Source organism: Triticum urartu, chromosome 6A (genome assembly GCF_056163025.1).
Source record: "Triticum urartu cultivar PI428250 chromosome 6A, HENAU_Tu73, whole genome shotgun sequence".
Taxonomy (NCBI): domain Eukaryota; kingdom Viridiplantae; phylum Streptophyta; class Magnoliopsida; order Poales; family Poaceae; genus Triticum; species Triticum urartu.
In genome coordinates this window covers 29,929,649-29,954,852 of record NC_141878.1, presented here as the reverse complement: position 1 = coordinate 29,954,852, position 25,204 = coordinate 29,929,649, and the positions used below count along the sequence as shown (strand labels likewise).

General features: G+C 47.0%; 1 protein-coding gene across 1 annotated transcript; it reads right to left on the bottom strand.

Annotated features, from left to right (window-relative positions):
- Positions 1–21,350: 21,350 nt before the first annotated feature.
- LOC147963508 (uncharacterized) lies at positions 21,351–21,773 on the bottom strand. Its single transcript, XM_087529604.1, has one exon. It carries the CDS (start codon positions 21,771–21,773, stop codon positions 21,351–21,353), a length of 423 nt encoding a protein of 140 aa, XP_087385730.1.
- Positions 21,774–25,204: the final 3,431 nt, after the last annotated feature.

Here is a 25,204-nt window from a genome sequence, read left to right as displayed (position 1 = left end):
AGAGTAGATCTACCACGAGATAGGAGAGGCTAAACCCTAGAAGCTAGCCTATGGTATGATTGTTGTTGTGTATGTTGTTCTACGGACTAAAACCCTCCGGTTTATATAGACACCGGAAAGGGTTAGGGTTACACAAAGTCGGTTACAATGGTAGGAGATCTGCATATCCGTATCGCCAAGCTTGCCTTCCACGCCAAGGAAAGTCCCTTCCCGACACGGGACGAAGTCTTCAATCTTGTATCTTCATAGTCCAGGAGTCCGGCTGAAGGTATAGTCCGGTCATCCGGACACCCCCTAATCCAGGACTCCCTCAGTAGACAAGATCCTATGTTCCACAGCCTGATTAGCTTTGCGACAAGCACTTTTTAGTAAAAAATAGCATACCATGTAACAAGAATTACTAATCGTAGAAATGAACTCTTGGCATCATACAAGGTGTTTGGTAACTATGGATGGAAAGAGATAACTAGGACCCAGCAGAAAATTTACCACTTCATACTGTCCATGACGATAGCAACAATGGTGGGAAGCTACTATATGCATAGCCAAACTTAGAGCCACACACCCTCTCAAGCTGAAACGTTTTGATGTCCAATGCAAAACATATTAACTCGGACGAGGAGCTTCCGTGGTGAAGCATGAGCAAATGCCTCGCTGTTGAACTAGCGACCATGTACTAAGAACCCTGTGAGAGTAAGATTGACTTCTCCCTTTGCCATTGAGTGGAACTCCCACCATTGTTTCGCCTAATGAAATAACTGAGGTCAGATGTCCCTTGTGGTGCAACCACTCGCCATTCTCCACTGCTAGAAGAGAAGACTAAGGCGACCAGCTTAGTTTTGCACAGCGCCATCCAGATCACTCTGAGTCTGAACGACGTCTATTCCATGGCTGCTAAACCATCCTCTTCGCCAGTAGGAACGAAGAAGGTTTCGCACTTGCGCCGTGGTTCTAACTCGAGAGGGTCGTCAACCGAAGCGGTAGTAGGAAAGTAGTGGCTGCACCCATCTTTGATGCACCCACGCAAGGAAGCATAGCAAAGCATTTCAAACATTCTAAAACTTCGTGGGAATGATTAACAACAAATGTTATGGGTGCTTGCAAATTTTGGTGGTCAAATAGCAATTGAGGAGCTCAGTACAAAAAGACAAAATTACAAAACTGTTCGAGCAATGCACATATATTTTGACTAATTTTCAATGATTTTGTCTTTTTTGTATAGAGATCCTCGAATGTTATTTGACTATCAAACTTTGCAAGCGCTCATAACATTTGTTGATGATCATTCCTACAAAGTTTTGAAATTTTTTTGCTATGTTTTCTTGCGTGGGTGCACCATTGGTGCACCGAGCTGGGGTGTAGAAAACCACTCTCAATCGAGGATTGCGGGAAGCAAGAGATACCATCGATGCAAGGGGTCGCACACCACCATCTCCGTGAAGGGGACTCTTTGCCCCTCATACGTGTACTGCTGGTTGGGTCTATCGAGGAGGACGCTGCCATCACAGACATCTCGTACGGCCCAGATGCCGGTGGGGGCAGGGAGGGAAGGCAAAGGAGAAGTTGGCGGCCAGGGCGACTATGGTGGCTGCCGATGCGGAGGACTAAGGTGGGTCGACGGGATGGAATACTTTACGTGGATTGAGAAAGCCTAGGAAGGGCAGAGCATGGAGCCTGCGGACCCGCCGGAGGAAGGGCGCGGAGTGGAGCCTGCGAAACCGCCGAACGAAGGAGTGGTCGGTGATGAGGCGGCGGAGGCACGGACTAGATCATCTGGGTTGGAGAGGCGGAGGAAGATCTCCAATAGGAGATCGTCAGGGATGAGCACAAGTCCCTCGGGAGCTGGCCACTCTTCGGCGTGGAGGTGGAGATGGGTGTTGGCGGTGGCACAGAATTCTAGGCTTTTTTAGCACACGGTGAGGTTGTATCTTTTTTAGGGATATGGTGTAATGGCGGGGCCCATGGTCAGCGACCCAGACCAGAAGAGAGTCGAACCAGAGGAGGCGAGACCGAGTCGGGTGGAGTAGTTGAGTCATGTGGGTTACTTAAGAGCCAAGTGTGGCCAGTTGTAAGGGAGGATATGACATAATCGAACCGAACGGAGAGAAGCTGATCTTCCTCCTCCTTATCCCCTTCCTTCCCCTCGTCTCACCTACCTCCCTTGCTCGATCTCCTCCTCAGATCCGTAGCCTAGATCAGTCCCCTTACATCTGGTATCAGAGGTCCAGCCATTGATTTGGAGACCGCCTACCCCAAGCCACATTACCATACGAAGCAAGTGCAGCAAGCGGCGACGATGGAGGAGCAACTCGCGGCCCTCGCCAAGGCCGTCCACGACGGGCGGCTGGCCAACGAGGCCTGCCTCGACGCGATCCAGCAGTCGTTGGAGCTGTGGAGGCCCGCGGTCACTCACCTTCAACAACAAGTCGACGAGCTGCGCACGCAAGTGGGGCGCATCGCGCTCCACCCGATCCTGGCGGCGCCTCCGGATCCGATCCCGGAGGGCGACGCGGTGGTGCGACCGGCCTCGACGCCCGACACCACCGAGCACCACGGGTCGTTAGGCCACGGCGAGATCGACACCAGCGGGGGCATGGCACACGGGGTGGTCACCACCCAGTTGCCGCCTCCGGTCAAGGGTAAGTCCTTGGCCGATTCTCATGCTCTAGTTACTGTTCATGCATCCGATTCGCCCGTACCGCATCAGATCGACCAGCCCGCACCACATTTCCCCAACTGGTCGTTGCCTAAACTTGATTTTCCGGTGTTTGATGGGGAAAATCCGCAATTCTGGTGAACCAGATGCGAGAAATACTTTGAGGTGTATGGCGTGCAGCCAGATCTGTGGGTTCGCATCGCTACCTTACACTTCACGGGTAGTGCGGCGCGCTGGCTGCAACTTCAGGAGTCCAGGAGCGGATCAATGCACTGGGATGAACTCTGTACAGCCTTAGGCACAAAATTTGGGAGAGAGCAGTATCAGGTGCACCTCCGGCAGTTTCGTCTGCTGAAACAAACTGGCACTATGCATGAGTACATGCTGCAATTTGAGGAAATCATGCATCACTTGTTAGTGCACAACCCTGCTTTTGATCCTGTGTTTTTTACCACACAATTTTTAGAAGGGCTTAAACATGAGATTCGTGTGGGTGTTGAAGGAAATATGCCCTAGAGGCAATAATAAAGTTATTATTTATTTCCTTATATCATGATAAATGTTTATTATTCATGCTAGAATTGTATTAACCGGAAACATAATACTTGTGTGAATACATAGACAAACAAAGTGTCACTAGTATGCCTCTACTTGACTAGCTCGTTAATCGAAGATGGTTATGTTTCCTAACCATAAACAAAAGAGTTGTCATTTGATTAACAGGATCACATCATTAGTTGAATGATCTGATTGACATGACCCATTCCATTAGCTTAGCACCCGATCGTTTAGTATGTTGCTATTGCTTTCTTCATGACTTATACACGTTCCTATGACTATGAGATTATGCAACTCCCATTTGCCGGAGGAACACTTTGTGTGCTACCAAACGTCACAACGTAACTGGGTGATTATAAAGAAGCTCTACAGGCGTCTCCAAAGGTACATGTTGGGTTGGCGTATTTCGAGATTAGGATTTGTCACTCTGATTGTCGGGGAGGTATCTCTGGGCCCTCTCGGTAATGCACATCACTGAAGCCTTCCAAGCATTGCAACTAATGAGTTAGTTGCGGGATGATTTATTACGGAACGAGTAAAGAGACTTGCCGGTAACGAGATTGAACTAGGTATTGAGATACCGACGATCGAATCTCGGGCAAGTAACATACCGATGACAAAGGGAACAACGTATGTTGTTATGCGGTCTGACCGATAAAGATCTTCGTAGAATATGTAGGAGCCAATATGGGCATCCAGGTCCCGCTATTGGTTATTGACCGGAGACGTGTCTCGGTCATGTCTACATTGTTCTCGAACCCGTAGGGTCCGCACGCTTAAGGTTTCGATGACAGTTATATTATGAGTTTATGAGTTTTGATGTACCGAAAGAGTTCGGAGTCCCGGATGAGATCGGGGACATGACGAGGAGTCTCGAAATGGTTGATACGTAAAGATCGATATATTGGACGACTATATTCGGACATCGGAAAGGTTCCGAGTGATTCGGGTATTTTTCGGAGTTTCGGGGAGTTACGGGAATACGGGGAAGAGTATTGGGCCTTAATGGGCTTTAGTGGGAAGGAGCCAGGAGGTGGCGCGCGCCCCTCCCAAGCCCAGTCCGAATTGGACAAGGGGTTTGGGGCGCGGCCCCCCTCTCCCTTCCTTCTCCACTTCCCTCCTTTCCCCCCTTCTCCTAGTTGGACTAGGAAAGAAGGAGTCCTACTCCCGGTGGGAGTAGGACTCCCCTTGGCGCGCCCTCCTCCTAGGGCCGGCCTCCTCCTCCCTTGCTCCTTTATATACGGGGGCAGGGGGGCACCCTAGGACACACAAGTTGATCCACGTGATCATATTCTTAGCCGTGTGCGGTGCCCCCTTCCACCATAGTCCTCGATAATATTGTAGCAGTGCTTAGGCGAAGCCCTGCGACAGTAGAACATCAAGATCGTCACCACGCCGTCGTGCTGACGGAACTCTTCCCCGACACTTTGCTGGATTGGAGTCCGGGGATCGTCATCGAGTTGAACGTGTGCTAGAACTCGGAGGTGCCGTAGTTTCGGTGCTTGATCGGTCGGGCCGTGGAGACGTACGACTACATCAACCAAGTTAACGCTTCCGTTGTCGATATACAAGGGTACGTAGATCACACTCTCCCCCTCTCGTTGCTATGCATCACCATGATCTTGCGTGTGCGTAGGAAAATTTTTGAAATTACTACGAAACCCAACAGGTGTGTTATTACATCAGCCAAAGGACTTGGACTCCGCTTTCTCGCTGGCTTCCTTGCCGGAGGAGGTGCTGGACGCGATTCCCCATCGAGATCATCGGCGGCAAGAGGGCGGGGGGCCGCGCATAACACCTCGTCCCATCGGGGTCGTCGGCGCGCCGCAGCCACGCCAGCAACCACCAGGCGTGCCGGTGCCCGCGGAGGATCGTCGAGGCCAGGAAGCAGCAAATGCCCCCGAGAGGGCAGGCCGCGGTGACGATCGCGTGGCGGCGCTCAGGAACTATCGCCGTGCTCGCGGACTCTGTTTCAAGTGCGGCGAGCGGTGGGGGCAGGGCCACCAATGCGCGCCTACAGTCCAGCTCCACGTCGTCGAAGAGCTCTTGGAGCTACTGCAAGCAGAGTACCCAGAGTAGCAGCGTGATGACGAAGGCCAAGAGGAGGTGTTGATGTCCATCTCCAAGCTGGCCACAACAGGTCAAACCACACCATGTACAGTGAGGTTGCTGGGGCGAATCGAGGGAATCGAAGTGCTGATTCTTGTCGACTCTGGCAGCTCGAATAGTTTCCTGAGTGAGCAAAGCGCGGCGAGAATGCAAGCCGCAGTGCAGCCGCTGGCTCCCGTACCAGTGAAGATAGCTGATGGGGGCACTCTATCATGCACAGGCATTCTGCCGCAATGTAAGTGGAAGACGCAAGGACAAGTGTTCCAGTCTGACCTGCGAGTGCTATCTCTAGGGTGCTATGATATGGTTGTTGGAATGGATTGGTTAGAGCAATGTGGACCGATGTGGGTGGACTGGACCAACAAAACACTACAGTTCATTCACGAAGGCAAGGAGGTGTTGCTGACAGGGATTCAATTGGGACTGCAGTCAGTTCCTGAGGTGTCAGCTGCTCAGCTCAAAGCTATGGAAGCTGAAGGCGATATCCTCCATTTCGTGACCCTGTGTGCAATGGCGCCCGAGGAGACCAACAAAGAGAAACTTCCAACAGAAGTGCAGACAGTGCTCGACGACTTTCAAGTGGTTTTTACAGAACCTACAGGGCTTCCTCAGCATCGGGATTGCTGCCAGGGGCCTTCCTCAGTGCTCAACGACTTTCAAGTGGTTTTTACTCGATCACATTGCTGCCAGGGGCCAAGCCAGTTAACATACGGTCATACCGTTACACCCCGGAGCAGAAGACGAAGATCGAAAACCAGGTCAAAGAAATGCTCAAGGCCGGACTGATTACTCCAAGCATCAGTCCCTTCTCATCGCCAGTATTGTTAGTCAAGAAGAAGGATCTGACCTGGCGGTTATGTGTGGACTTTCGACATCTGAATGCTATTACAGTTAAGAACACATATCCCTTGCCAGTAATCGACGAACTTCTCGACGAGCTAGCAGGATCCAAGTGGTTCTCGAAGCTGGACCTACGAGCAGGATACCACCAGATCAGACTGCGTCCTGAAGATGAAGAGAAGACAGCGTTTAAAATGCATCAAGGACATTTTCAGTTCCGTGTGCTTCCATACGGAGTGACAGGTGGACCAGCCACGTTTCGGGGGGGATGAACACAATGTTTGGACCACTGCTGCGCAAGGGGGTTCTGGTTTTCATGGATGATATCCTGATGCACTCAGCCACCTTCTCTGACCATCTACTGCTGTTACGTTAGGTGCTCTCCATACTGAAGGCAAACGACCTGCGAGCAAAACTCTCCAAATGCACATTCGTGCAGAACAGTATCTCATACTTGGGGCACCAGATTAGTGAGGCAGGAGTTTCAACACTTCCAAACAAGATTCAGGCAGTGAAAACTTGGCCGCAACCAGAATCAGTGAAGGAATTGCGCGGGTTCCTGGAGTTAGCTGGTTACTACCGCAAATCCGTGTGCAACTTTGGCATCATCAGCCGACCCCTCACAGATCTTCTCCGCAAGAACTCGTTGTTCGTCTGGACGAACGTCACCGAAGAGGCATTCCAAGAACTCAAACACGCTCTCATCCAAGCCTCGGTGCTGGCATTACCGAACTTCTCGAAGCAGTTTGTAGTGGAGACTGACGCAAGTGCTACCAGAGTGGGGGCAGTCCTGATGCAAGAAGCACATCCCATCGCTTACTTGAGTAAGGCACTCTGTCCTCGAAACCTGGGCCTCTCAGCTTACGAGAAGGAATGTTTGGCGCTGCTTCTAGCAATCGACCATTGGCGACCTTACCTCCAACACGCAGAGTTCCTGATCCGCACATATCACAAGAGCCTGCTCAATCTCACTGATCAGCGCTTGAATACCCCAATTCAGCAGCGCGCGTTTACCAAATTGGTGGGGCTACAGTTCCGCATTCAGTACAAGGCAGGACCACTGAACCGAGCCGCTGATGCACTATCGAGACGCCGTCATGAGCAACATTCAGAGATGAATGTTGTGTCAGTGTGCAGACCGGTGTGGCTGGACGCTATTGTGGTCGGGTATCAGAAAGACCCAATCGCGCGGCAGAAACTACCGCAGCTAGCAGTCAATCCGGAGGCCGAGAGCGGCTTCACCTTGTAGGAGGGTGTGATCCGCGAGCACGACCGCGTGTGGATTGCAGAGGACAAGGACACACAGCAGTCCATCATCAAGTCGCTGCACGACAGCGCAGTGGGGGGCCACTCGGGATTCCACGCTACATACAATCGAATCCGACGACTCTTCTCATGGAAAGGGATGAAAGAAATGATCAAAAACTTCGTCCGCTCGTGCTCCACTTGTCAGCAGGCAAGACGGAGCGCAGATCACCGGTGGGGCTGCTGCAACCCTTGCCCATTCCAAAGAAACCATGGGTAGTCATATCGTTGGACTTCATCGAAGGATTGCCAGCATCAGGTGGCTTCGACGTGATCTTGGTCGTCGTCGACAAATTCTCAAAGTACGCACACTTCCTGCCGCTCAATCACCCGTTCACGGCCTTGCAAGTTGCAACAGTGTTCATGCAGGACATATACAAGCTGCACGGCTTGCCAATGGCCATCATCTCTGACCGCGACCGCATCTTTACAAGCAACATTTGGCAGGAACTCTTCAAACTCTCTCAAACACAGTTGCGTCTCAGCTCATCGTACCACCCCCAGACGGATGGACAGACAGAGCGGGTTAACCAATGTCTGGAGACCTACCTCAGGTGTGCAGTGCACGTGTGCCTGAAGAACTGGTTCAAATGGCTCTTTCTGGTGGAATACTGGTATAACACTTGCTTCCACTCGGCACTAGGGCATACGCCGTTCGAAGTGATCTATGGGCACCTGCCTAGAGAATTTGGTGTGATCCAAGTTGAAGAATGCACGGTGCCCGACCTAGCAGCATGGCTGAAGGAGAGAGAGGTTATGCACGAGCTGCTACAGCAACATCTGAAACAGGCTCAAGACAGGATGAAGAAGCAAGCAAATAAGCACGGGACAGACAAGCAGTTCACCGTGGGAGACTCCATATACTTGCGTCTGCAATCGTACATTCAGACATCGCTAGCTCAACGACCATATCAGAAGCTAGCCTTCAGATACTACGGGCCATACAAGATCATCGGGCGCGTGGGAGCGGTTGCATACAAGCTACAACTTCCAGCATAAAGCAAGATCCACAATGTGGTGCATATATCCCAGCTCAAGCAAGCAGTTGGGGTGGATGTGCCAATCGCGGGTTCGCTTCCGCCTGACAACGCCACTCTGCAAGCCTTGCATATTCCTTGCAGTATCCTCGACGATCAGTACGGAGACGCGTCAAGTACCACCAGGCGCGTGCGGGTGCTCTGGGACAATCTACCAGCATCCATGGCCACTTGGGAAGACCTGGACGAGCTCCGTCGCCGTTTTCCATCAGCACTGGCTTGGGGACAAGCCGGCTCTCAATGAGGGGAGAATGTAACGGCGGGGCCCATGGTCAGCGACCCAGACCAGAAGAGAGTCGAACCAGAGGAGGCGAGACCGAGTCGGGTGGAGTAGTTGAGTCGTGTGGGTTACTTAAGAGCCAAGTGTGGCCAGTTGTAAGGGAGGATATGACATAATCGAACCGAACGGAGAGAAGCTGATCTTCCTCCTCCTTATCCCCTTCCTTCCCCTCGTCTCACCTACCTCCCTTGCTCGATCTCCTCCTCAGATCCGTAGCCTAGATCAGTCCCCTTACATATGGGGGAATTGCAGCTAGTATGCGAGACCCCCTGGACGACTCCCGCGAGCGTCAAACTGTTGAGCCTTCGGTAAAGAGAACCGTGAACGGGCCGACCCATTTGAAGCAAGCGAAATACAGGCGTACAAAAAAAAACTCGGCAAAAAGCTGTTGCGCGAGCGAGAGACCGAACTCGTGATCTTCTGCTAGTAGATACTTCTTCAAAACAAATAGACCTGGCGAGTTCTATTGCTAGATTTGCAGCGCCCGACTCTAAGAACAAATTTGCGTTGCCTGATTAGTCAAAGTACTATGTACAACGGCTGATCCTTTTCTTTTCAAAATTTCAACATTTCTTAGGAAAAAAGATGAACAATTTCCTTGAAAATTATGAATAATATTTGGAAATCAAGAACAAATTTAGAAATGCGATCAAACTTTTAAAGACAAGAATTATTATTAAAAACATGAACAACAAATTGAAATTTCAAACAATGAACAATTATTAAATATACATTGAACATTTTGCGATATACGCTGAACAATTTTTCAATACATACCAAACATTTTGTACTATATGTTAAACAAAACATTAAGATACACATTGTGCATTTTTGTGATATACGCTCAAGAATATTTAAATACACTTTGAACATTTTTGTGAATATATGCTGAACAATTTTACAATACACAATGAACATTTTTTTAAAATATGTTGAGCATTTTCTTTATATTGGCTGAACATTATCTTAAATGTATGATAAACATTTTAGTATTCAAAAATTCGATGATCTTTGTATAAAACGAAAAAAGAAACAAAAGGAAAAAAGAAAAAAAAAGGAAAGAAAAAGAAGAAAAAGAAAAAGAAAAAAGAAGAGAAGCAAAAGCAGAACGACATGGGCCGCCCCAAACCGCAGCGTCGGGTGGCCAGGCTTCAGCGAAGCCACGTCCTTTTGAGGCCTGCGGGCGTCAAATAGGATCTGCCGCTAGCACGCAGCAGGCTGCGTAGTGTTGCCTAAATGGACCAGCGCCGAAATGGGCCCAAATATTCAATCTTGGCCCCGCAAAGAAAGCAGATTAGCTCCTCTTTGCTGTCTGCAGTTTTCAACAGGAGTTTTAACTCTTTACCTAAAATACAGGTTTAAAGGTTGTGTTTTGTCCACGTGCTTGTAATGTTCCAGCTCATAAACTGGCCAGCTATGATGCAAGGGTACCGGTTAGAAGCCAGCGTGTGTTGCTTTCTGAACTTCCCCCTTATGTAAGTGTGGCTGTGGCCGATGATTTCGTCGCGACCACTAGTTAATGGAATGCTTGGTGTTCCACGACACAAAAAGAAAAATACAGGATACTAATTTTTTTCCATGATATTATGTGTACCCCACGATCAACTCAAAATAAAATTGTACCCGGCAATGTTAAACCCTTATTAATAAACAATTTGGCAGATAATTCCGGAAAAAACTATATTTTCAATGTGTCAATACATTTTCCGGCATAATAGATATAAATTACACGCACGTATATTATGCAACTAGGAGGAGTATATCACAACTAATATAGTTTGGACCGTCATCAAAAGCTTGTTGCTCGCTAACTTAAAGAGCACTCAGTGGCTCGACAATGTTTCAGCTAGTGCTTGCTAAAAAAAATAGAACACAGTACAGACGCAAACACTCATATATACGCGGGTACACTTGCCCTATGAACACACACACGCGCTAATTTTATCACCACCTTCCAAATAATGAGCGGGCATATCATCTTAAAATTGACGAAGTTACCATAGGAGAACCACTGTCTCTTACTTGGTCAGTAGGTACTATTTTTTTAATGCAGTACAATCAAAATTGCTCACATACACAAATATACACTCACTCTATGAATGCATGTACACCCTACCCATATGAGCTTCTTTAAGAGACCGAGTCGCCACATCATTTTGAGATTGACGAAACAGTTATAGACGCCTTTGTAGTCGATGGAACGTCTCCTCCCACTCAATGCACGTCGCCAAAAGCCTGAAATAAATTCAAAAAAATGCGAGCACCAATGTCAAGTCTGGGACTTTAACTCTGGTGAGCAGGGGATACCAATATCCTCCTAACCATCCAACAGTAGGTATTGTTTACTGTTTGGGACATCCATCCAACTACGTATGTCCAACACTTGATGGGTTGCGTGTCGCTTAATGCTTGAACTAAAACCATGACATTTATTTTGGATCAGAGGGGCAACTTTTTTGCGAGAAAAAAGGGTTACATGTCGCTCATGCACATCTGGTACGAGGGAAATTAATGACGCGACCAACTATATCCACGTCTATCAAAGTGATGTATCATTGCACAGCGCACTGTTATCGCCAACTTGGCCCATCACGGCCTCCTCTGCTTCACATGGATGCATGGGCGCCGTAAGTCCATCACCATGCCTCATGGCCCACCCATGTCTCCATATTTCTCCCTTTCCTCCCTTTAGTACGCCCAAGCCATCACCATCTCCTCCGCACCACATTGTTACACAGGCACTCGGCCTATCACCTGCTCCTCCGTGTCATATGGTTGCACGGACGCCGTCAGTCCATCACCGCCTCTTCCGCACCACACACTTGCACGAGCGCCCATCCCACACCGCCTCCTCCGCACCACAAGGTTGCACGGGCTTTGCATATCCACTACCACGGCGCACACCTCGCCTATCGCCTTATCTTTCTTCTCCTATTTTGTGCATTAATTAACATCCAACAACAACGACGCTTGGGGCCTAGAGTTGCAGGTGAAAAGGTAGGCCACAACGGCTAGCAACGACGCTGTACAAGGACGTCTGTCATCTTCAGAACTTAGTCGCCTTCATCGACACACATTGGTCCATAAGGTCTGCAGTATAACTCCCGATACGTCCTTCCTCTTCCTCTGTCATCCTTTTTTTTGGTAGCCTGATTCAAATTCAATCTCGCTCGCTTCGGGGCTAAACAAGTAAGATTATCTCACAATGTAAGGATTCAATCCACAAGCCTCATCCTGCACTGCTTGAGTACCATGTCCGTGCTTGTGGATTAACAACCTCAGGTAGTTTATACATGGCATGCTTTATGTTGCCTCTGTTCCACAATGCAGTGCATATTAGTTTTTTTAAGTCAAAAGATGTCCATGTTTGACCAAGTTTCTAGAATAAACTATTAGTATCTGAATAACTAAATAAATAAACTATAAAGTACATGTGGGTGTTGATTTTTTTTAAAACTTGGTCAAACATTGATAGGCTTAAATTTTCAAAGAAAAAGTGTGTATTATATTTTAGAATGAAGGGAGTATTAATTAGCATATAGTTCCACGCCTAAGGAGCACAGTCTATAAATGAACTTAATTGACACTAAAACAATAAAACAAGATGATAACTAGGTTATTCTGTGAAGATAATTTGGTTAATTGTCACAGGGTCGCTTATGTACAAAGCTGATCAGGCCTTATTAGTGCATCAATAATGTTGCATTCAAATGAAAGCTGAGAACAATCACTTGTACTATTATCTTTTGATCCTCCCATTTCCGTCTCTTCCTCTTAGAGGCCGCTATAAACATGCTTCATTCCCTTTCCTATTGTTAGTTAGTGCAAAGCATTGCTTTCATTTGAAATATATTCTTTCTATTTTGATTCTAACTACGCATCTAAATGATTAACATTGAAAACCAGAAGTCATATGCTTTGGTGCAGTGTTGCAACTTTCAAGTATTTCTCACTCCCACTACCCTTTTATTGTTATTGCAAACCATTATTGTTGGTGTTTTATATTATTTGTATCTGACCAAGGTAAGTTATGAAATATTGGTTGGTCAAATCTTAGAGCTGTATAATTGTTGTAGATGTATACTATACTCAGAAGCCTCGGTTACGCATACCGTAGTTTTTGAATTTGTTTTCCAAATGAATATTATCATGTCCATCCAGTATTATGGTTTAACCATACAGGTCCGAGGCATGCGTGACGCCAACCACTATTTTAAATATGTTTTTGACAGTGCTGCTAACACATCAGTAATAAACAAAAAAAAAGGTAGAAAAGTAGAACGACGTGGCAAGGCGCATATATGCTTCTAGTATATACATACGCGACGAAATCGTCGTGCCGTCCTGATCTGCCCATGGTGATGATGCTGGTGCATGAGACACGACGGCACGCAGAGCTAGCACTCGATCTGACAAAAGTGCTACTCGCTCCAACGGTACCTCGCTAAGCTAGCATATGTTGAAATTCGCCCACAGAATCAATCATACCAAACTGTACGAACATACATACACAAACTGATAGCCAAAGGGTCTTTGTCGTGCCCTCTTTTCTTTCTCTTTATTTCTTTTTCTTTTTTTTCTCAGTGTTACAAAACTCATGCATCCGGATGTGTATATATACATGACCCCAACCTCCTACGTGTGCTACTCCGACGCAAGCACAAACCGTGCATATCACGTAGAAGGTAGCACAAAGAAACTCCAAACCGACTCAACCTACACTTTCCAATTCCTACACGCTAGTACTAGGACACGCCAACTCCTGCCATACAAGCCAGCCACGGACCTAAATAAACTTTCCTAAGCTAGTTACCGGCAAGCTTGATCGCCTTTCACTAATCTTAACAAGACACAATTATCATATGTTTTGGTTTATTCCAACAGCATAGACCAGCTGCGACGTAAGAACGTTCCAAGCCATACATGGAACGCCACTACGCGTGCGTCGACTCGTCACATGGATATCTTTCTCACCACACATAGCAGCTACAGTACACGTGGTTGTAACGTGCAACTGCATATTCAGTATTCGCTTCGATGCGACTTACGAGCAGGCAGACAGTGTGGCCAAGTTGCTGGGATCGATCACTCGTAGTACAGTACGTACGTGGTCCTCGGCTGCACGTAAGTACATATACGGCCGGGAAGTAGCTAGCTACCGCGACGGTTGCTGAGCGCGCAATAACTCCCAGGAACCGGTCAATCTCTGGCTCTCTCGATACAGTACTCAGTACTCACCACGATCTTTGATCACGCCGCTCTTAGAACAAGTTGGAGAGCTCATGCCTCAGTTTATTTCTTGCAGCATTCAACGTGTAAACCGGTCAGCTACCCTGCCGGCTCACCTTTGGCTAAGCATGATTGCACATTTGATGCGAAAGAGAGTTGGTTTGATGCTACTCTAGCTTCCTCATCAGCAGCCTTATAGCCCAGGAATACACGCGTTGACTAAAGCTCTCGAATTTCTTTTTCGAAAAAAAGCTAGTCCCGCGGCTGGAAATGCGCAGGGAAGTCTTGTCGCCATCTCATTTTGCCTCATGATTTGTGCAGTAGTTCAATCCCGCACGAGGCATACTAAAAAGGAAAATCTCTCAAAAAAATTTAAGTTTCAACAATGAAACTTACGGTTTCTTGCATCTAAAGAACAGTCAAGTTTCAACCAGTTTAAGAGATATAATTTCAAACAATTTTTTCTGTCGGTCGTAGACACAAAATAATATTTTTTATCGGTAGCTTTGTACTAAGTTTCAACATTGAAACTTAACATTTTTTAAATTTAGTCAAAATATATTCAGGATGGATCTTATTTGAAAGCGTTGGTCACGAGAAACACGAATACAAAACAGAACTTAATTTAGAATTTTTATTTAAAGAATCAGAATCCAAAATAAAAAGCGGGCACCGGGGACATACGTGCCCCCGCACTTGCATGCCAGAAATCCTCTCCTATGCGACCGCAAAAAATCAGAATCGAAAAAGGAACAATTGTAGTGATGTTTTTATTTTCTTTTTTGGTCATCAATTAGAATTGAAAAGGAAAAAAGCTCATCATTTGCCGAATGGAAATCCAACGGAACAGTTTAAAAATTAACAATCCAAGGAGTCGGTCGATCATGGCGCCGGCCTGCCGCTACGTGATTTGATCCCTTCTGTCATTACACTCATGCAGGTGGTCTAAAACTATGTTTACACTCATGAAGATCCAGACAGCCACCCGCACAAAAAAAAAGGGAAGATCCAGACAGCCAGGGTTTGATCGGACGAAACATGCAGCACATCTTCCCGGATCTAGCACCAGCAGTGTTTAGGGTCTCTTTGATTCAAAGGATCTTCATAGGATTTTTGAAGGATTGAAATCCTTAGGAATTTTTCCTACGTTGGTCGTTTGATTCGTAGGATTGAATCTTGTAGGATTTTTTTCCTAAGGATTTTTTTGTACTACATTTCACAGGAATTCTAACATCCACTCCAACCTCTTGAAAGAAATCCTTTGCTTTTCCCATGACACAATCAAACAAAATCAAATTCTATAGTGATCCAATGAACATTGCCATTTCAATCCTACGTTTTTTCTATTCCTATGTTTTTGCAATCCTACAAATCAAAGTGGCCCTTAACTTATTTCATTTGCTGGTTTAGGATATGCTCTGTGGCCGGAACATGTGGTCATGTGGTGTGGTCTGATTTGTGGTAGCTTTTACGTGCGCCACAACACACACATGGCCTCGAACCAGATGCCCTCTTTCTTTCTGTTCGACTTGCCTAGTGGACTAGTGGCACGCTACTGCGTTCGTGCAACCATCACATAATATTAATCTAATTATGTTCCCCATAAAAAGATGTTGATCGAGTTGCTCAAAAAAAGGATCTAATGTGATCTATGTTGCGCATGTATAAAGCATAATTCTATTATGAATTGTGGTCAATTCAAGTTAGAGCACGAATAGGTACGTTCAACACTACCACAACCAAAGTTTTCCCAGTCATGATTTAAAAAGATTGAACTAGAAATGTCCGTGAAATGTCCTTTCTATATTGTATCAAAAGCTTAAATTTCGTTTATACAATATCGTGTTCGGATGTGCCGGCTACACCAAAAGACTTGGGTGAAAGCTATACTTCCTCGCAGACCACTGTTCAGAACTAATAAAGCGCCCAAACTAAAAATGATAACTTCAATGTATATAACTGTAACTAATTAAGGAGGTGGGTCACAGGGTTGCTGTCGCATGGGATCAAGCGACAGTAGAGTTGCATGCCCCTTGCATGAAAGGCGCACGTGCGAACACGTAGCCCCTGCCATGACCACGAGACGCATGCATGCAAATGGCAACAGGCTTAATTCATGCATTAACCAATCGATGTGTACGTGTGTATTTATATATACGCCTTTGACCTTTTCCGTACAAGCGCGTACATGCACGTACGTATGTACGTACACATGATTATGATAATTAAACGTGCATATCGTTTCTTTTCGAAATGAGGACAAAAAATTTGCGGCATCCCTTAATTAAGAAGATAAAATAGAGTTAGTTTGGGCTACAACCGACCCACAAGAACCACAAGATGATTACTACCTCTCTCTCAGTTTACAGGGCGTGCGCGTGCCTCTAGGTCGTCAATTCGACCAACCTAATACAAGTCATATATTACAAAAAATATATCAATATAAACTTTAGATGTTCTATTTCCAAACCGTATAATTTTTGTGTTATATAGTTTATATTAAGATGATAAAATTGGTAATCTAGGTATACACGTAGGACTTGTAAACTGAAACGGAGGTAGTACTCGCATTCTATAAGTGCCCCTAGTTTTTTAGCTCCGGTGATGCTCCAAGCTTGGCTTCGTCTAGGATGATGTTGAGTAGAATCATCGGTGAGCACTCTTGTTACAGAAGACATGGGAATTTCGATCATTCCAAATTGCCCAAAAGATAGGCATGGTAAGGGGGGCTGTGGCCTTCCGGTTTGGAACGAACAACCCGTCCTATGATCCCACCCAGGCTCAACGAAGTCCTCCAAGTGCCATGTAGAGGTGTCTATATAGTGTAGCCCAAGCCTCCCGATGACCACATTTCATAGCCTAATGGTAAACGACATTTGTAGAATAGATACACACCCGTTTCTTGCTCCCCCTTGCAGAGCGGGAAAATGCTACAATATCTTATATTTGGGAACCCATGTAGCAGCTTTCCTGGCATACTTTAGTGAAACAATACTTTTGTTACGATGATGTTGGCTCCGGTGATGCCCCAAGCCTGGCTTCGTCTACGATGATGTTGAGTAGAATCATCGGAGAGCACTCTTGTTACGGAAGACACGGGAGTTTCGATCATTTTAAATTGTCCAAGAGACAAGCATGATGAAAAAAGTTGCGGCCTTCCGGTTTGAAACGGACAACCTGGTCCTATGAGATTCCACTCAGACTCAAGGGAGTCCTCCAAGTGCATGAAGTGGTGTCCATCTAGTGTAGCCCAAGCTTCTTGATGACCAAATTCTACTATAGCCTAATTGTAAAACAACACTTGTAGAATAGATGCACGTCCGTTTCTTGCTTCTTCTAGCATAGCGGGCAAATGCCACAACATCTTATATTTGAGAACAGAGGTAGCAACTTTCCTGGGCGGCCAGAAACCTAGCCGCCGCCGCCGCAATCTCCCTCCTCCTCTCCCTCTGCTGCCGCCTGAAGACACCGCCGGGCTAAGCCCGGGGGCCTATGGCGGTGGCGGGGGATCTTCTCTCTCGCGCGTCTCCAGGGTGGGGCGGACCCCAAGGCGTGTGATGGTGTGACCGATCTGGGATCTGCGGCGCGGCGGATGGTGGCAGGCGGTAGGAGGCCAGCCCGTCCTCAGGCTGCGGACGCTGCGGATGGCCCTTCGGGCGGCGGCGGCGGCTGCGGTCGGCGGTGGCCGGTTGGCTGCTGTGACGTGCATGCTGCCTTCAGATCGGCGACTGTGGCGTGGAGGGCCTGGTGGTCTCATCGGCGACACCTCCGATCAGATTTGTTCTGACCGGTGCAGCCGGCGGTGGTGGTTATCTCTTCCGGCAGAGGTGGTCGGCCTGAGGCTGGGTGTTCGGATCTCGGGATCCGTCATCTTGCACCAGCTGCGAGTCGGGGAGACGTAGTTGCCGGTGAAAACCGAGCCGACGGCGGGCGATGGCGGCGTTCCACGTCGTTACCTTGATGAAGGCATCGTCATGTGACTACCGTCGACCCACTCGTATTGCTCCGGGGAAAACCCTAGGATCTGGTGTTCCAGACCGGACGATGGCGGCACTGCGGTGTCGTTTCTCTCTTGGGAGCGTCGTTTTGTGGAGCAGCGCTGGAAGTCAGAGGCGGGAGGTGAAGCGGCTTCGTCTTGCACGGAGCTTCGGTGGAGATGTCAAGTCATGCCTGACCGACATGTGCTACACTTGGTCATGCCTGTCGGCAGGTGCTACGCACGACAGATTCTGCAAGGGCTTCAAGCTGTGTCGGCTGGTGGTACATGGCAGCATGGCGCTGAGGTGTATCAGTGGCGACTGCGACGTGTACAGCTGTTTGCGCGCAGGGAGGAGGTGCCGTTGGGCGCCGTGGTGGCGTCGACGGTAGCTGGACCGAGCAAGGTTGATGCATCAGTACAGTTCTGAAGATGGAGCGGTGACAGTTGGACGGTAGCCTCTAAGAGCACGCCGGACCAGTGTGTGCCTGAGACCCGGCAAGTGGCTAGATTGGGGTCTCAGGTCTTAGATGTTAGGCTTGGTTGCGATGTCTAGGACCAGTCTATCTGCGTCCGTTCATCAACTGGATAGGTGTAGCGACAGTTTGTTGCTTAGACGACAACTTTAGTCTTACTATTGTATGACTTCATAAAGTCTTGTGAGAATAATTAATAAAGTGACCGTACGCATCGCCCAGATGCAGAAGCCGGGGTCATCCTCTTTTTTTAAAAAAGAAAGTAAGCAACAATATCGTTTTAACTATCAAGATTTATAAAACTTAAAATTCGCACCATAGGCTGGTCTAGAAACCAATTTGCTGGGAATCATTCACATGCGACAAAGAAACAAGACTAGTAATCAAAGTTACACCATTAGCGCTCAATGGGCAGAGTAAGCCACGCCAAGGCCCACCTTGTCCACCCTCTAGCTCCATCACCGCTTTAGAAGCATGTCAATATCAAAGATGCTATTGTCTGTTACAATCAAAGAGAGTGTGTATGTACCAGCGAATAAAGGGTTCGATCAAGATATATACCACCACTAAAATCTTACGGACATGTCTATGCATGCATGGTGCATACACAGCTAGACTCGGCAAATCCCATCCTCTATATGTTTGCGGACGCGCCTAGGCACGTCTGTGGGTGCATCCGGACGGACCCTTATATTTCCTTCCCGACATCCATAAATACATGTATGTTGATAATACAAGCCAATGTCGCACATAAATAGCAAATGCTGGTACAAAGTACAGATAGTCTTTACATTAAATTTATTTGAAGTGTCAAACTCAAGTATTGGCTCGTTGGTTGCCATTATGGGTCCACATATATACTCCACAAGATCATTGAGTAGTTGCGTGTGCACCTGCTCAACTCGAAGATTTTAATGCATCTACAAAAAGTTCATGAGTTGAGCTGCATCTTGATCTTCGGCTCCGGGTGCTTCGAAATCATGGGTTTGAGCTGCACCATCACCCTCGAACACATCAAGTGTAAAACCGGAGCCAGAGATTTTACAGACATACCACGGTGGTGTCCGAGCCGGCGACAACGTCCCCCACGGAGAGCACGGGAGGGCTTTTCCAGAGTTGGCGGTGGATAGCCTGGAAACAATTGCGGAGCGAGCGCGGTGGTAGACCGCGAGACGAACGACACGGAGGAGGAAGTAGAGGATATAACAAATGGATTCGGCTAGTTTAGGGGTGCATTTGGTCTAATTTAAGATGGGGTCGGCCTGTCAGGTCCGTCGTGAACGGGCGTACCCGGCGCCCCATGTTTAGACTTGATATCGGGAGTGCCGGCCAGTCCAGGCGTCTGAAGGACCAATCTGGGTCAAAAAATTGTGACCGAACAGTCCGACCGGATATATGAGACGGGTTTGGAACATCCGACTGTAAATGCTCTTACTGTTCGAAGGAGGATTGCAGGAGCAGCTGGTTTTGGCTAGCTCTGATCAGTACTCATTATCTCAAGTGGGCCAGTTATTATCCACTTTTCTACACATATGCGCGCACGGATCGACCGTCCAATCCGTACCCGTCCGGATGCAAAATCAGGCCGCGGTCTCTATCTGGACCGGCTCCACCGCATGTCGTTTTTCCTCTTTTGTAAGTTGTGATGAGAGTGCACATGTTCATGTTCATGCTCATGCTCATGCCTGTGTAAAAGTCGATTGCTTGTTTGGATTCTTTTCTCGGAACGTTATAAGTTGTATAGGAGTTGTAGTTACTCCCCCTATCCCATAATGTCAGACATTTTTCTGACACTTCTTAGGCTAGTCATAGTGGAAGTAACTTAGCAAGTAACATAATGCACTTCGAGAATTTTTTGTTTATGTGGCATGTAGTTAATGAGAAATAGTAACATAATATGTTACTGTAACATAGCGTTTTTCAAGATAAGATGAGTCTACAAACTAATTAATGAAGTTCTCTATGACACTATTAGTATGTTACTTTGCATTATAAAGGTAGTAACTTAGACTAGTGTCATATGCATGACACTAGTATAAGTTACTCCCCACTATGACCAGCCTTGCATTACATTATGAGACGGAGGGATTACTATATAGCAGAATAATTACTACTGGTACTAGTTTAATCTAGATCTGGATCTTGTCAATGTGCATCAATAACTACGCGCGATGACGATCTTGTCGATCTGCTGACACGCTGCCACCTGTCCGACATACTCTCTTCATTGTAAACCCGCGCTTTCCGAGGTCGAATTTTGACCATAAATTTAACAAACGAGACCGACTGCGGCGGAAGAAAAAGTTACATAATTAAAAACTTCTTTCGAATACGAATTCACTAATATAACTTTTGCTCCCGCCGTAATCGATCTTGATAGTTAAATTTACGGTCAAAATTGAAGCACAGGGATAGATGAAGCACTACATTGTGGAATGAATGGAGTATGATATTTTTCTGTCTTTTGTCTTTTCGAGCAATCTTTTGTGCGTGTGAGTTCGGGTCGTAAAGTGGACTGCTATAAAATATACTCATGCACAGCATGCACGCACGCATGCACAGGAGAGAGAGAGACTAGCAGCTTTAAATGGTCAAGTGGTACAACAAGAGGTGCAAAGGGTTGGCACGTACCAGGTGGCAAATCTAGTCCATACACTCCACTGTCCGCCAACCTGGCCAAAGTGCGGCCACACGACCCAACTATTCCCATCTACACTAGCTTCCTCATATCTATCCATGTGTATCCATCAAGAATTATGGACTGATTGCAATACATATTCTCATGAAGCTCGGGGAGACTACACCACATTCATGAATTTCACTTTGATCAATCAGCTGAGTGCATAGTGAGTATTAACTTTGCCTCTCTTTCTCCACGGCGACGCTAGATTTGAGGGCACCAGGCGATGCGGTCGTGTGGAATCTCCAGGTTCGGCCCGTGGAGCGCAACGGCCTCCAAGAGCGCGTGCCAGGCAATTATCTCCGAGGGCCCAAAAGGCCGCCGGAACGCAAGACGCTCTAAGTTAATAAGGGCCGTCTCGACAGATACCCGAGGTTCCACCGTGATGGCGAAGAGATCCCGGAAGCATGCCGCGAAGGGGGAGTCTCCAGCCCATCTATCAAACCAGAATAGGGTGGCGTTCCCCGAACCAACAGTGATGGAGGTGCCAATACGGAGGACAGGGAGCAGCTGGATGATTGAATGCCAGAAGTAGGAGCCCCCGGTACGCTGACAGAAGTCGAGCTGTTGGCCACGCAAGTACTTGATCTGGATGATGCGAAGCCATAACCCCCCCCCCCCTCCCATTGGTGATCCGCCACAGCCAGCGGGTCAGCAGGGCGATGTTCATCCTTTTGGAGGACATGATCCCGAGGCCGCCTTAATCCTTCGGCCTGCATATGTCGGTCCAGCGCGCCATATGGTATTTCTTCTTATCACCCTCGCCGGCCCAGAAAACGCGAGCCTGGGCCATGCCGATCTCACGGTGGAGCATCTCATGCGGGCTATAGAAGCTCATGATGAACAGGTGTAGACTGGACAAGGAAGAGTTGATGAGTATCGTCCGAGCTTCCTTAGACATCCATCTACGTACCCTGCCATGGCTCGATACGGTGATGGAGCTTGAGCACCAGGAGCCGCAGGTCAACGACAGAGAGCCTAGAATCACTAATGGGAATCCCTAAGTAGGTGGTGAGGAAGGAGCCTAACCGACAGTTGAGTTGGTTAGCAATACTCCAACTCTCGGCGGCGGAGTACCCCATCACTAGGGATGAAAATGGAGTGGAAATTTTCCGCTTTTTGGTGGAAAAAATGGAAACGGAGAGCACATATGGAAACAGAAATAGAAATTTGTAAAATGGAAGTGGAAATGGATTTTTTATGCGGAAACGAAAACAAATATGGAACGGTGTTTTTCGGTGGAACGGGCGTGGAAATGGAACTTTTCGTTTCCGTGAATATTGAATTTCCATTTTCACTATAGACCTATGATTGCTTTGTAGCCCAACCAACAAACAACATACAATGACACAATAAGTAAAATAGATCATTTGAGGCCCAACTTCTACTACCACACATGTACTCAGCTTGACCCTTCACACACCTGTTTAGTACTACTACAATACTATGATAAGTTGCTAACATAATTGTATCATTTTGTAGCCATGTTAATAGTTCAGTAAATTTATTTGTTTTTGCGTGTATTTCTCTATGATTCAAGGTGTTTTTAAGTTCTAGTCAACGCCCACTTATGTTTCTGTGTCCGCTTTGTATTCGCTATGTGTCCGTTTCCGGTAGTATATGTTTTCGTGTTCATTTCCGGGGATTCTGTATTCATTTCCGCTTCTGCAAAAATATATGAAAACAAATATGGTGGTACTCAGTTCCGTCCATTTCCGCTTCGTTTTCATCGCTACCCAACTCCATCACTTCGCACTTATCGAAGTTATTTTGAGGCCCGACTTCTGCTGAAAGCAGAGTAAGAGGAACTTTAGGTTCGTGATGTCAGTCGCGGATCCCTCAACCATAATGATGGCGTCATCCATGTACTGGAGGAGTGATATACCACGTCCCCCTACCAGGTGTGGAACAATCCCGCGGATGTGGCCCGCAGCCTTCGCCTTGTCGAGGATAGTCGCCAAAGCATCAACCACCATGTTGAACGGGAACGGGGAGAAGGGGTCGCCCTGCCGAACCCCACAAAAGGTGTGGAAGTAGGGTCCTATCTCGCCGTTGATGTTAATCGTGGTCCGACCAGACGAGACCATCTGCATGACCCGGGTAACCCAGCGACCGTCAAGCCCTTTTCGGAGCAACACTTCCCGAAGGAAGGACCAGCTGACGGTGTCATAGGCTTTGTGGAAGTCAATCTTCAGGATGACCGCCTTGAGGTGTTTGGAGCGAACCTCATGTATGGCCTCGTGAAAGACAAGGACCCCATCCAGAATATACCACCCATGGATGTACGCGGACTGATCCGGGTGAGCGAACCTCATGGTTGGCCAATCTATTGGTTGTCCAAATGCGGTTTTGAATGGCTAACCGAGTGAAGAATTTGACTTTTGGTGGGACCTAAACTTTCCAAGGCATTTGTCCATAGGGGAGAGAGTCATGCCTAAGAATTGTGCTTTGTAGGAGGAAGCCGTGGTGTAGTGCCCATCCGTAGTGTGCTTCCAAACAATGTTGTCTTCGAGATACTCGTCACGGTTGAATTCGTGGAGGGGATTAGGGTTGATTGTCGAGTTAACCATTGATGGCTCAGTATCACACCATGTGTCGTGTGCGTACTCTCTAACAAGATATCTCTGATTCTAAATGTAAGACATGTTAGTAGTTTAACTTGAACTGCCAAAACATCTTACATGTGGGATCAGAGGTAGCAACTTTCCTGCATACTTTAGTGAGACAATACTTTTTTCTAGATTACAAATAAGTGGGCAACAATGTCTTCTTAAATATCAAAGATTGAAAAAACTTCAAAGTCGTACTATAGGCTGGTCTAGATACCAATTTGCTGGGAATCATTCACAGGCGACAAAGAAATAAGACTAGTAATCAAAGTTACACCATTACGCTCGCCGGGCAGAGTAAGCCACGCCACGACCCACTTTGTCCACCCTCTAGCTCCATCACTGCTTTAGAACCATGTCATTATCAAAGATGCATTTGTTCGTTACAATTAGAGGGTGTATATATGTGCAAACGACTAAAAGGTTCGATCAAGATATACTACTCCCTCCGTTTCTAAATATAAGTCTTTTTGAAGATTTCAATATAAACTATATACAAAACAAAATGAGTGATTATAGAATATAAAATATGTCTATATACATCCGTACGTAGTCCGTATTAAAACTCTAAAAAGACTTATATTTAGATATGAAGGGAGTACCAAACGTGTATGCATGCATGCTGCATGATGGTTACGACCCGAGCGGAATCGATCAGTACTACTCCTAGCTCATTACTGTTCCCAAGCAGGACTGCACGAGCAGCTGGTTTTGCCAAGCTCTGATCAGTAGTACTCACTGTCTCATGTGGGCCAGTTCTTATCCACTCCTACGTATCAAAAATGCTACACTTACGGGCAATATACTGATGAATCTTACGGACTGCTCCCCACTAACCAATCCCACTCCCCCGCTGATTTCAAGGGTGGGTCTCGCTGCCGCCAGTTTCCATTTAAACATTGCCAGCTCAGTCCGTAGCTTACTTCCCGTGCCTTCTGTCCGTAAGTCTAGCAAAGTCCATCCATATGTATCCATCAAGAATTATGGACTAATTGAAATACATATTCACAACCGACAAAAAAAAATACATATTCACATGAAGCTCGGCGAGACTACACCACATTCATGAATTTCAATTTGATCGGTCAGCTGAGTGCATATGGAGTATTAACTTTGCCTCTCTTTCTCGAGGGCGACACTAGATTCGTTTATCTTCAATTGCAAATGAACTGATTTTCCGAACCTGCGGTGGTTGGTGCTAAGGACAGATAGACCATTTCTTCCTGATATTGTTTCCAATCGTGATCATGTAGCACAATCTTATCCTAGTTTTACCGATGGATGAGTGCGGTGGTCATGGTAAGGGAGGTGATCGAAGCCTGCATATACTTGAAAATTTGCTAAAATGCACAACATACACACATGTTTATTAGATGATCATGCACTTGCATGGTGGACGCCACATACATATATGTACATGCATAAATATATGCACGTATATGATTTTAT